At 38.7% G+C, this 13,599-nt stretch overlaps 1 protein-coding gene across 1 annotated transcript in view; it reads right to left on the bottom strand.

The window, feature by feature from the left end:
- LOC131151622 (DDB1- and CUL4-associated factor homolog 1) overlaps positions 1-12,714 on the bottom strand; it is a 48,919-nt gene extending 36,205 nt beyond the window's left edge. Inside the window, exons 1-5 of the mRNA XM_058102890.1 lie at positions 12,274-12,714; positions 10,801-10,882; positions 10,463-10,579; positions 10,202-10,377; positions 9,236-10,103 (exon numbers count right to left, since the gene is read on the bottom strand). Coding sequence (XP_057958873.1) covers positions 9,236-10,103; positions 10,202-10,377; positions 10,463-10,579; positions 10,801-10,882; positions 12,274-12,551 — 1,521 coding nt within the window. The 5' untranslated portion in view covers positions 12,552-12,714. The remainder of the gene's footprint in view (positions 1-9,235; positions 10,104-10,201; positions 10,378-10,462; positions 10,580-10,800; positions 10,883-12,273) is intronic.
- Positions 12,715-13,599: the final 885 nt, after the last annotated feature.

The following is a 13,599-nucleotide window of genomic DNA, read 5'->3' as shown; positions in this document are numbered from 1 at the left end:
GTACCAGTTCTTTGGCACACAAAGGTCATTTTTTAAGTGCTCTTAATGTTAAAAAGGATAACCTAGGTCCATGGATTATAGACTCACGAGGATAACATTGAGGCTTACGTCTCGCCTCGTAGAGGGTAAAACGCCTCACCTTACACCTTTGCCTTTTAAAACACTCATTCTAATAATGATAGTGCAATTATGTTGTGACACTATAGGCTAGTTAGGAAATCCAAATTTCTTGTATCTTGAGAAACTCTTTCCTTCATTATTCAATAATAAAAATCCAAATGATTTTTAGTGTGAGATGTGTCAATTTTCAAAACATGTTAGCAACTCTTATCCCAACCGACACTACAAAGCATCCCAACCCTTTTCAATGATTCATAGTGATGTGTGGGGGCCATCTAGGATCAAGAATATTACTGGATCTCGCTGGTTTATATCTTTTATAGATGATCACACTAGGCTTACCTGGATATTCCTCATGAAAGAAAAGTCATACGCAAGTCAGATTTTCAAAAATTTTAACACCATGATCCAAACATAATTCCAAGAAAAAATACAGATTGTGAAAACTGATAATGCCAAAGAATATTTCAAATTCATTCTTGATAATTATCTCTTGAGTCGAGGTATAATACACCAAACTTCATGTGTCGACGCTCCTCAGCAAAATGGAATTGCCGAAAGAAAAAACCGGCACCTACTAGATGTTGCCCACTCCCTTATGTTCTCTACACATGTCCCGAAACACTTTTGGGGTGAAGCCATTCTCACTGCAGCCTAACTCATAAACAAGATGCCCTCTCGTGCTCTCAAATTCCAAACTCCCTGTCAAACTCTACTTCCGTCTTTTCCCAGTACTTTAGTCATCTCCACTATTCCCTTCAAAGTATTCGGGTGCTCAGATTTTGTTCATGTTCATAGTCAACACCGGGGTAAACTTGACCCTAGAGCCCTTAAGTGCATTTTTCTCGGGTACTTCCCATAATGAGTTAACTAATGATGATAGTGATTGTCCTATTGTTGTGAGAAAAGGTGTGAGATCATGCACAAAACACCCAATATACACTTTTGTGTCATATCAGGGGCTGTCATCGAATTTTAGATCTTTTGTTGCCAACCTTGACAAAATCTAGGTTCCTAATAACATACCACAAGAGGCTCTCGATACACCTGAATGGAAGTTTGCTATCTGGGAAGAAATCAATGCACTAGAAAAGAATGGAACATGGGAGATCACAGAATTACCAACTAGCAAACGTCCAGTAGGTTGCAAATGGATATTCACTGTGAAATACAATGAAGATGGAAGTGTTAACTGATTCAAAGCTCAGCTGGTAGCAAAGGGATTCACTCAGATCATATGGAATCGACTACGAAGAGACATTTGCCCCTGTAGCCAAGTTAAATACAGTGCGGGTCCTCTTATCTTTGGCAGAAAATTTAGACTGGCCTCTTCACCAACTAGATGTCAAGAATGCCTTACTCAATGGAGACCTAGCTGAAGAAGTCCACATGGAAATTTCTCCTAGATTCGAGACACAAGCTACACACAAAAAAGTCTGCAAACTCAGAAGATCTTTATATGGGCTCAAGCAATCCCCAAGAGCCTGGTTCGAGAGATTCACAAAGGTAAGTCAGGGGGTATGGCTATTCTCAATGTCAATCAAATCATACACTATTTGTTAAATACTCTCCTAAAGGAAAAATTTCTATCCTCATTGTATATGCGGATGACATCATTCTAACGGGAGATTATAAGGAGGAAATAAGTAGTCTCAAAAGTCTTCTAGCTAAAAAATTCGAAATCAAGGACCTTGGGAATCTCAAATACTTCCTAGGCATGGAAGTGGCAAAGTCAAGGAAGGGAATCTTTGTCTCCCAAAGGAATATGTTCTAGATCTTTTGAAAGAGACTGGGATGCTCGGATGCAAGCTAGCAGATACTCATGTGGATTCAACAACCAAACTAGGAGCCAAGGAAGACAGTGCACCAGTGGATAAAGACAGATATCAAAGACTAGTTGGAAAACTTACATATTTGTCTGACACCCGACCTGATATTGGCTTCTTTGTCAATATGGTGAGTCAATTCATGAACAATCCCAATGAAGAACATATAGAGGCTGTTTATAGAATCCTACAATATCTGAAGCTAACACCAGGTAAAGGATTATTTTTTTAGAAGAATCAAAGAAGAGATATTGAAGCATTTAATAATGCTGATTGGGCAAGATCAATACATGATCGAAGGTCAACTTATGGGTACTGCACAAATGTGTGGGGAAATCTAGTTACATGGCAAAGTAAGAAGCAATCAATTGTGTCAAGAAGTAGTGCAGAAGTTGAATTCAGGGCAATGGCACACAGCATCTGTGAAGGAATATGGCTAAGAAGGCTCCTAAAGGAATTAAAGATTTCAAGTGAAGAACCCATAAATATGTTTTGTAACAATCAGTCAGCCATCATAATTGCAAAGAACACAGTGCATCATGATAGAACAAAACACGTGGAGATTGATCGACATTTCATAAAAGAAAAAATTGAGGAAGGAATAATCAAGATGTTGTATGTGCCTACATGTCTCCAAATAGACGATATCCTTACCAAGGCCTTGCCAAGAAAAATTTTGATGATCTGAGTTCCAAGCTGGGCCTAATCAATATTTACAGCCCAACTTGAGGGGGAGTGTAGAATTATTAGATATCTGTCAGCCTTTAATAGAGGATGATCTTTAGGAGATTTACAGCTAACAAATCAGTTGATTTGTTAGCTATTTTAGGTTCCATAATCCTAAGGGATTTGGGTAGGATGTTACCCGATTCTGTAGATAGTTTTTCCTATTTTTATGATTTCCATTTTAAATAGGATATTCTATTTTCAGTAGGTTGTAAATATCCCTAGTAATTAGATGAGAATTAACATCTATTTGAAGGGAACGTAATCTTTTTCATAAGTTAGTGGAATATTTAGTTTTCTTTCCCACATTTCAACATATGTCAAAGAATCTCACTCCTTTGCTCCCAAAATCAACCCACCGGAGTGAAGCTAAGCAATGAATCTTATCACATAGAAAAAGAATATTCATATTCTTCCCAAAAAATACATGTGCACTACGTTCCAACGATAAACCCCACAACATTGCAAGAAATGCACATCTCCATAATGCTACAACATCCTTGCTTCAATGAAAAACCAGAATAAGGGATGACCAACAAATTCTCTACCATGTCTGGCAAACTCAACTTACTCGCAATAAACCAAACGGCTTGTTCCACATTTTCCAAGCAAAATCATAGTGCAAAAACAAATGAGAAACTATTTCCAAAGTGTCAAAGAATAGGTTTGCTTTCTCCCAATAAACCAAAAGGCTTGTTCCACATTTTCCAAGCAAAATCACAGAGCAAAAACAAATGAGAGACTGTTTTCAAACAGTCATAGCATAAAAAGCACACAGCTGGAGAAAGTGGCTTTGAAGGTCTCCTGCTCTGCAACATATTGTTGTTCTCTATTAAGCACAACCAACCAAATAAAAGCCTAACTTTTGCAGGAATTTTGGCCTTTCAAATTATTTTATGGACCAGAATCAATACGGATTGTTGCAGATCAATCATTGTTCTCAATAAAATCCATAAAGAATCAAATACCACTATCATTGTTGCAGATCATCTGCCACAGAATCCAGAAAGAGTGGGGGCAACTCAAATTTTTTTGAGTGAAAGACCATGGGGACAAATCAAAAAGAGAGGGGGAAGTAGATCATACCAGATCATACCAATTCTTCATCTCAGCCTACTAACTGCATGGTTCATTTAAGAAAAGCGAATGCCTCCACCACAAAAATGTGAAAGATCATCACACAATTAATAACTTATCATCAGAACAAATTTGGCGAGAATATTTTCCACATCTAACTCCTGCTCCCTATTGTTTTTCAAAGTCATGAATATCTGTGCCATCCTCAACTCCTCACACACTCCTTCCGATTCACACTAGCATGTGCCAAAACTCATCTTAATACAGCTTTCACACCTTTGTGAAAGGACCGTGCAGCGCTAGCTAAAGCACTTTTGCTTAATTAGCCAATCTATCGTTTACTACAATTCATCCACGAAACACTTTCATTATCATTCAATCAAATATCAGCGGAAGCAGTAAGCAGTTATGAAAGCAGTGATAAGCAAGCAGTAAACATTGAAGCAACGTAATTCATTAACAACACCTCCGTTAACATTGTGTGTTTAGCAAGGGAGGCAAGTAGGCTAAATACGTTGACAATAGCTAGTGAGTTTTACCAATAATAAGTAAATGCGCAGGTGTATGACAAGAAAGAAAATACAAAACGTGTAAGGAAAGTAAAGGGGCAGTGACAATGGGAGTAGAAATCATTTGGAGTAGGATTTGGAATATGGCAGGAGGCCACACACACGGTACTCCCTCTGTGTGACGTCTCTCGATGTCTTCCTTCGACTCTGCGAGCATGGCAGGCCTAATCTCGCCCTTCCCTCTTGAGCCATACAACCTATTTTCTTCCTCCATTGATACCCTATTCAAGAAAGCAAACCATAAAACTGAAAAACCAACATTAACCGAGCCCTATTCTCCCTTCTTTTACTAGCAAACCTTTATGACCACCAACAGGACACCCCAACAAACTTTCAAACTCCCCTCCAGCAAATCATCCTTGGCCTTCAAAGAGAGATCGCTTCGTTTACCATTTTATAGCCTTCAGAGAAGGCTCATTTATGATTCTAAGTCTCCGGAGTGTTGTGCTAGTCTGTTTATCTGGCAAATCTGATTTCGCAACTCTAGATCATCAGAGTCCATGCTGTAGAATGGAAGAGACTATCTGCTTGTCAGGTAAGAAGTTGTTTGGGTGGGGAGGACATTCCTCAGTTCAGGTCGAATGTAAGACCTTTTGCGCTAATCGTCTTGGGCCCTCAGTCTTCCACATATCAAAGTTTTCTTGGAGAAAGTTTTCCTATATACTACAAAAGAAAAAGAAATTCCTCTGGAACGCTAACTTACTGGGGATGATTTGCGAAGGAAATCGCAGAGTAGACGAGCTCAATCAAGGAAGCTTATATCTAAAAGGCGAAGGCTCTTGGGCCTTGATCAAATTGTGATCCAATGATAAGGGGAGATTCCTTCGCTTAGAAAAGGGGATCGCATGAGGAAAATGCAGCATTCTTTGTGTTCCTGAGAATAAAAACAGGGAAGGTTGGAGGAATCTTTTCAAAGCTCTACTGCAGATTTCATCTGAACACAGCAAGGATATTGCTATTAGATGCTCAGACTGTGGTTTCCTAAAACATAATAAGACACGAGAGGTCGGCGATGGAGCAGAATTGGGGCTCAAGACTGTCTGAGAAGCGCATCTAACAAAAGTCATCAGCAACATGGCAACCGAGGGGAGAACAATTTCAGAAGGAACAGCAAGGAATCCCGTGATTTTAGGAAAGGTTCTTTAACCCTACCCAGCCCAAATTCTAGAATTGCTTCCAAATATAAGACTGGGCTCGGGAGAGGAAAGTTTGGACCTGATACCATGGGCCTCTTAGAAAAGCCACTAAATGGGTAATTAAAGAAAAAAGGAGCAGCAGGCCAAGCCTTGTCCATAAGGGTGCCATAAGGGTGTTGGGCCTATCACAGGAGATAAGATAATAGATGCAGATATCCAGATCCGAGAGAACACTGAAGAAAACAGTGATGAAGTTACTGAGGGCATAACTGAGCAAAAACTAAAGCAACTCTTACAGTAGTCAGCCCAGACGTAGATGGTTCCAGCAAAATGCTCACAAGAATTTAACCTTAAAGGATAATATTGAGCTTCCTAAAGACCCTATTTCGGAATTAGTGGTGAGAAGGGTGAAAAAGCTGAAGGGGATGCAGGGCTTTCAGACAATATACCTATGCAAAGGGACGGATTAGAGGATCAGGTATTTATTTCACCTCAGCAGAAAGAGAGCAGTTCCTCTTCCAAAACTGATCCAAGTTGCAGCAAGGGACCGTATTCAATTGAATCTGAAGGTACACAAATAGACGAGTTCAGTGAGGAAAAGAGGTGCTCAGATGCAGATGACGATCTAAGCAGTTTTTGTGATACTGATTCCAGTTTGCTAGTCGATCAGTTGAGAAGTGAGATACAGATGGTAGGAGAAGACAATTGGGGAAGAACTTGCTGAGATTTGTGCATTAATGAAAGAGATCAGCTTACAAAAGAAGAGAGTTCTTTATTGTCCTCTGATATCAAGCAAGGGTTAGAAGGTATGGTAATCACAAGTCTAATCAGAGTAAAACTTTTGAGTGGTTTTTGCACCTTGCTCATGAGCCTATTGTTAATAAGGTGGACATTGTTGTCAGTTCTTCAGGTGTCGGGAGGGGTAATAACGAGGAGACAGCAGCTCCAGTGGGCAATCTTCCTGTTCAGTCCTTTTTTCCTTCTGATTCTTCATGCCACAATGGGAGAACTGATGGGGGAAGTGACTTTGGTGTTGGTCGAGGGGTTAGTGAGAGGGACTATAGAGACCCAAACAATCTCCAAAACGATATGGGACTGAAGTTAGTAAGTCCTGCAGGAGTTGAGGTTAAATTGGGGATGAGTCCAAAAACTTGCTAGAAGGGAAAAAAAGAAAAAAAAAGTGCAAAAAGAATAAAAGATTTTTGTTTCTTCCATCAATTATGGGGGAATGAAGGGGGCAGGGAAAGGGGGTGAGCTCGCTAAATATGAAGATTATTAGTTTGAATGTTAGGGGTCTAGGGCATGTTAGGAAGAGGAGCTTGATTAGAGAGGTCAGCTAAGGAATTCCCTTGATATTGTCTTAATCCAAGAGACTAGCCTTGATTTAGTCGATTGAGAGGTAGGTAGAGGGATTTGGGAAGGGGGGGTATAAGGATTTGGTTTTTGTACCCTCTCGGGTAGGAGGTTCTAGGGACCATCTAGTAAGATTGGAGGTGGTTTGTAGGGACTAAGAGGGAGGGCTGTTGGGTCTTTAAAATTTGGTGTCTAAGAACACAACTCTTTTGGCTAAATGGCTTTAGTGGTTCCTGCTAGAGGTTTCTTCCTTGTGGCACAAAGTTATCAAAAGCAAGTTTGGACTTGATGGCAATGGGTGAGATACTAATTTGGGTTCTAGCTGTTCTTCAGAAAGCACGTGAAAATCTATTTCCTAGATTTACCATCTCTTTACTCCCCATACCAAATTTGTCTTAGTAAGGGCCGTAATATCTGTTTTTGGAAAGACCTTTGGTTGGTGAATGTTGTTTAGTCCATGTCTTCCCTTGCCTATTTCACTTGAGCTCAGGGCAAAAATGATCCCATTTCTTCTTTTAATGCAAACCTGAGCAGTCCTTTATCTTCTTGGAATTTTCACTTCAAGAGATCCTTGAATGATAGGGAAACTAATGAGTTATATTCTTTGTTGGTTATGTTTAATAATTTTAGGGTATCTTCCAAAGATGATAGTCGATCTTGGTTGTTGGATTCTTGGGATGTTTATTCTTGTAAATCTTTCAGTGAATTATTGCTTGGTACCAATTTCTTCTTTCCACTCTACAAAGTTATCTTGAAGGTCAAAATCCCCTCAAAAATCAAAGCATTTCTTTGGTTGGTTGTGCTTAATAAGATAAAGACTAATGACTAGCTGCAAATTAGGAAACCTTCAAAGGCTCTCTCTCCTAATATCAGTATGCTTTGTTTTGATTGTTCAGAATCTGTTTCACATCATCTCTTGCAATGTGATTTTGCATGGAAGGTTTGGAACAAGATATTCAATTATTTTGTAGAAAGCTAGGTTTGTCCAAGGACAGTGGAGTTGTTCTTGGCAATATCTTTTGTGGGGTTTGGCAGGAAGAAGGAAGGAACTGCATTATGGAATTGTGCTTATTTGCAGTGTTCTGTGCTTGTGGAAGGAACATAACTTGCATATATTTTCAGGGAAGAAGTTATCATATTTGTTGGTATGGGAAAAGGTTCATTTTATGGCTTCTTTATGGTGCGTGGGGAATGAAAATTCCAAGGGGATGTGTAATTCATATGTTCAGTGTGATTGACAGTCTCTTATTAGAGTGTGCTGATTTTCTTTCGCTGTCTTTTACATTTCGTATTTATCTTTTTTTGTTTTTTTTCTGGGGATTCCAAGATTTTGTTAAGGAGATGTTTTCTCTCCTGATTGTACATTCTTTCTCTATCTAATGAATTTCTTATTCCATTAAAAACAAAAAAACAAAAAAGGCAGTGACAATGGAAGTAGACTTACCACCAAAGCAATGTAGGGTTATTGGGTCCTAAACCCAAAAGTACTCAGTTTATTTGCAGTAGGCTTGTGTGCATTTGAGGGTTTATTTATAACATATTTCAAATGTGCCTTTTAGGAGTCCTTTTGTGGTTTCATGTATCTTTCAAAGTTCGTGTGTAATTCATAATAATTTAATATTTATTATAAATAGGTGCTAAAGCCATGCAGAAGTTAGCTTTTGTGAATTTGAATTGAGCAGCAAATCATGTGTGCTTCTCCCCCAACTGTGTCCCTTTTCTTCCACTCTTCTTCCTTGTTCCTCCTTCCTTCTTCTACTTTCCCTCCCCCTCCTCAAATTTTCTTCCAATTTCTCTGTTGCCAATTTCCTACATTGCTGTCAGCAATATCTCACTCTCTATCTCTCACTGTCATTTGGCAGATATGATCATCAGTGATGGTCAGAAGGCCATGGAGGTGATGTGTGGGACTTTCTGATGGCAAAAATTCAGATGGCTTTGGCAGTACTCATAGTATTGGGTTTTGCAATAGGATTCGGATATTTGAGTTCTTAAATTTGGCAGAGACCAGCAGACATGACGATTGGATAATAGTTTTGGGATTTAATCCATAAATATGTCATGTTTAGGCCTTTAGGGGCTTTTGAATTTAGGGAAATTATTAAGGAAGCAAAAAGGATAATTACGGGTTTTTTTAATAAAAAAAGAATTATGTTAGAAAAGAAGAATAGATTATATAAAGGAGAACAAGGAATCCTCCAGTAACAAAGGAAAAAAAAAATGAAATGGGAATGGAGATCTCTCAGGCCTCCTTAGATATACTTCCATTGATACAAATTTAAACACACACACACACACATACATACAGGCAATATGCGTGCGCACATATAATATGCACATGCACAAGGGTGAGTATGTGCATCTGTAGATTTGCCCTAGTGAATGTGATTTTCAAAAAATAGTAATAAAAAACAAAAGACCTTCTTACCTCTGAAGCAGCACTTCTAACAACTTCAGCCGCAGCATCACCAGCTGCTTTGATGGCTTCTGCAGGGGCACTAGCTTCTCTGGCTTCAGCTTCAGCAGCTCTGACAGCTTTCTTTACCAGGTCAGAGATGTCCTTGGTGCCAACTTTGCATTCTTGGAAGCAGTCATCATTATCTTCTCTTTCCACAGTATAACCATCAGCATTGCTCCTGCCTAAACATTTTCTGGCATCCGCTATTTTCTTAACATCTAAATTTTTTAACGAACTCTGGTCTCTAGCACTCCTCCCATGTCCTAGTCGGCCTCCAGAACTAGGAGAAGTCAAAGCCTGCTCATTTTCTGCAACCCCTTCATTAACCCGTCCCTTTCCTCTAAATCGTCCCCATCCTCTGCTCGGCCTTCGCCTCAAATCATCTCTTAAATTCTCATCAAGATCTCCAGTTTTTGCCTTCCCATCACGTAAGTCTCGACCATGCCTCCTGTCTTCTCCATCAGCATCCATGTCATAAACATCAACCCCTTCAGCCAAACCATCAAGTGATTCTGCACCATCCACCCAGCATTCTTCTCCACGTGCATGCCGGCCAATGCTTATTTCATGATCCCTTTCAACACTTTGATCACCTACAGATCCCTCTGCTAATATCCTTGGATCATCTAAATGGGTTGCTTCCAAGACCTGCCGGACCCTGGTCCGCCCTTCTTCTTTAGCCCTTAAGGAAGAAATGCCTGCTGAACTTTTGGTCTCCATTACATAGCCAGAATCTTTTTGGCTTGTACTTGTCTCCCCCAGGACCCGGGAACGAAGATAACGCATAAGCTTGGCAGACAAGCCAGAGGTTAACACATCTTCAACCACTTGACCACCACTGAAAAAATCATTCAGAATGATTAGAAACATTTCCACTCAAAAAATGCACAAGGATGACCCAGAAGAGTAGAAAAATCAAACACTAAAGCCGCATACCCAGCCAAACATACAGCAAGAAGTCCAGTAGAATATGTCTTTAACATTTCATAATCAGAAGACTTCTTCCTTCCTAAATCATACTTCAAGTTGCGGAAATCGCCAGGAAATACAGCCTCATCCATAACCCAATTCTTTATATTCTCCAAAACAGTTTCTTCAAAAACATGGGGATACTGCATCCAATCCAAAGTCCATAATAATTACAAGTAGCCATGGCATAATAAACAATACAAACACACAGCATGCACAGTATCTTACTGTCCAAGTCAGTGAACATATGAAAAGTAGCCTTGTAGAAGCTGCCTGAATGGAGATTGGGTATCTAGTTTCAAAAAGAAACTTCGAAGATACCAATTCAAAGAATTCATCGTTCTCCTGCAAAGGAAAAGAGGGATATTCCAGGAGAAGAAAGGAGAAGGAAGATCATTAAACCACATATCTTCCACTTAAAAACATATCAAAGTATCATAAATAAAAGACATTGATAGTGCTAACAAAAAATAAAAATTTCCTGATCAGAAAAAAGGAAATTGAGGTAGATCATCTACAGAAATCAAATACTCAAAGTGAGGATTAACAAAGCCAATATCAGTTACCCTGACTAAGTTTCCCAGCCGTCCAATGTCATAAGTAGCTCGTCCATTAATCAGGGAGGAATGACCTGTCTCTTCCATGTATCTGTATTTAAATAAAAAAAATTAAAATTAAAACAAAAATCTAAAACCAAAAAATATAAAGGAGTATTGAGTCAAAAACAGAATTCAAGAAGAAGATGAAGAAGAAAAAGAAAAAAATTAGCATTTTTTTCTTTTTGGGCCAATCAATTATTTCCTTCTTTGCACATTCTTTCTTTATCAATATAATTCTTCTTTTTAACAAATATAAAAATCGAAGAAATATCAAAATCTAAGCAACTAAAATCAAATATAAGAGTTTAGCAACAATGGTAGACAGTGATTATGCCAAAAAGGGCGGCTAGCAATGATGTTCAATAACCTCGGTTCAATTTACTATAGCACAATATTATAGGTTTTGTCGTGTGATCACGTATAACACATAATCAGGCTCATCTTGAGTTTCATGGAATAAGCCATTCAAGTAAATATTTGTGGAACATTCTAGATATTAGCCTTATCATATGCCATACAATATGTGCTACATGCATAGAATGGTACATGTACATATGCACAAATTCACTATTACAAGTATATTTCATATAAAAGCCAACTAAAAACTTCTCACAAACAATATCACCATATAAAGATCACAGAAGGAGATTCTTCAGCTCCTTTTAACCTTTTCCAAGAGAAAGTGAATTTTTTTCCTTGGCCTAAGGCCTTTAGCTTGTGCCATTTTGAGGGGTATTTCCTTGGATGCTTTGCAGAGGGATTGGAGAGCTGTTCTTATGTAATTTTACTCCTTTCCAAGGAATTCTGGTCCTCTTCCTTTGTATCTGGTTTTGTACTTAGTTAATTTTTTATTGTATATTGCATAAATGTGGACAATGATATATACACATCCTTCTAAATGCGAGAAAAGAAGTGAGAAACCCTACACTTCATTCTACTCGTGAATATATACATCCAGCATTACATATTCAAATGCAACCCTACACAAAATGTAGAAAAAAAAACAAACAAACAGACAAACAAACATCCCAAATAAAACTAGCGACTGAGAGAAGCAAAAGCTAAAAACAAAAGAGAAAATTTTTGAAATTCAGTAAAGACCCCGGAAGAAAGGATGAACAGTAAATGCACTGGCACGACCTAAATAGTGATTCCAACTACATACACAAAGTATTGCATTAACAATAAGAGACGCAAATAACCACACGACACGTTGAAATATAATATTCAAGTAATTCAAAAAAATTGAAAACTGAACCCCAGAAATAAACGTTAAATATTTGAAATAAACTCCAAAATAAAATTTCTCAAATCCATGGTGAGCAGAATCTTAATTTCATCGTAATCCAATATTAAAGTAATACGTGTTGCGTGACCGTGTGTGGGTGCATTACTGTACAAACATAGCCAGACATCAAATGGATATAAAGAGTGAAAGACCTGGACTCTTGCGTCTCAAGAATTGAAGAGAGGGCGTGTAGGACGTCGGGATTAGGGTTATCTCGGGACGACGTGATCTTATCCATCAGTTTCTGCGACTTCGAGAACAAGTTCTCCTCGTCGTCGTCATCGTCGGCGCCGCTGCCACCTCCGCCGGCGGCTTCTTCGTTCCCGGAGGGCTCTTCCCGCTGTTCTTCCACTGCCGCTGCGGCATCTGCCTGCGGTTGTGCCTCTGACTCTTCTTGTGATGCTGAAGCAGATGCTTGAGAGTCATCCATGGCCGCCCCCTACCTCTACTCTGTACAATTGTATCAGAAACAAATAACAAACAATCCCAAACTACAAAATCACGGAGAGAGACGGGGAGAGCGAAAGAAGTGAGAGTTGGTGTGAAAATCTCAGAGAGCGAGAGATAGAGAGAGAGAGAGTTGTTATTCCCTGCCGCCTGTGCTTCTTGTTTTTATAGTTGAGGCTTTGCCCTTTGCCTCTCGAACAGTCATACCCCCGGATCCTAAAATCCGACCCATTTTCTGTTCGAACCATGGGCCGGGGTCTAGGGACAAGGTTGTCGGATCCTGGGTGAAGCTTGGGCTTGGGCTTGGGCTTGGGCTTGGCTACCCGTTGGTTAACCATTTTTTTATTTTTGGCAGTTGCACGTTGGGTTTCTGTTCAAATCATTTTCACATTTAATAAATTTTTTAAAATATATATATTAAATTAATATATATATATTAATTTATTATTTTTATATTAATAAATTTTTTAATATTTATTATTTATATTTAAACATGTATTCTCCTTCTCCATGTGAATGTCACCTCTCTATCTTATTTTTACTTTCATATTTAGAGAGATCCAACAAAAAGAAAGGTAGGGAAGCGGCAACCGGCAGCCGGTAGCAGTTGGCGGAAGGAGCCATAGGTGACGGCGATGGCAACTAGCATATGAAACTATTGAGTAGCTACTTTTGCAGGAGCATGTTAAAAGACAAATGTTGGGCTCCTCTTGTTCACAATTACAAGTTTGGTTTTATACGATAGCGTATGACTATTATTGGTTTTACTTTATTGTCCATGTGAAATCAATGTAGAATTGGCCTCTTTTATTTTTATTTTTTTTTACCTCTAAGCTAAGCTCTCCACTGTAGATCTTGGTTTAACCGAAAAAATTTCCAATCTTGTGATTATTGCACTGCACGTGTTTCCATCTTGACTAGTGTAAATATTTTTCAAGAATTCTTAGTATCTATTTGAAATTTGAAAAAAAATTTAGATAGGAAAGGAAAATATGAAAGAACCTATTTTTGTGTTTGGTTATTAAGAAAAG

Source organism: Malania oleifera, chromosome 3, assembly GCF_029873635.1.
Source record: "Malania oleifera isolate guangnan ecotype guangnan chromosome 3, ASM2987363v1, whole genome shotgun sequence".
Taxonomy (NCBI): domain Eukaryota; kingdom Viridiplantae; phylum Streptophyta; class Magnoliopsida; order Santalales; family Ximeniaceae; genus Malania; species Malania oleifera.
The sequence above is the reverse complement of the archived record's forward strand: the minus strand, read 5'-3'. Positions and strand labels throughout refer to the sequence as shown.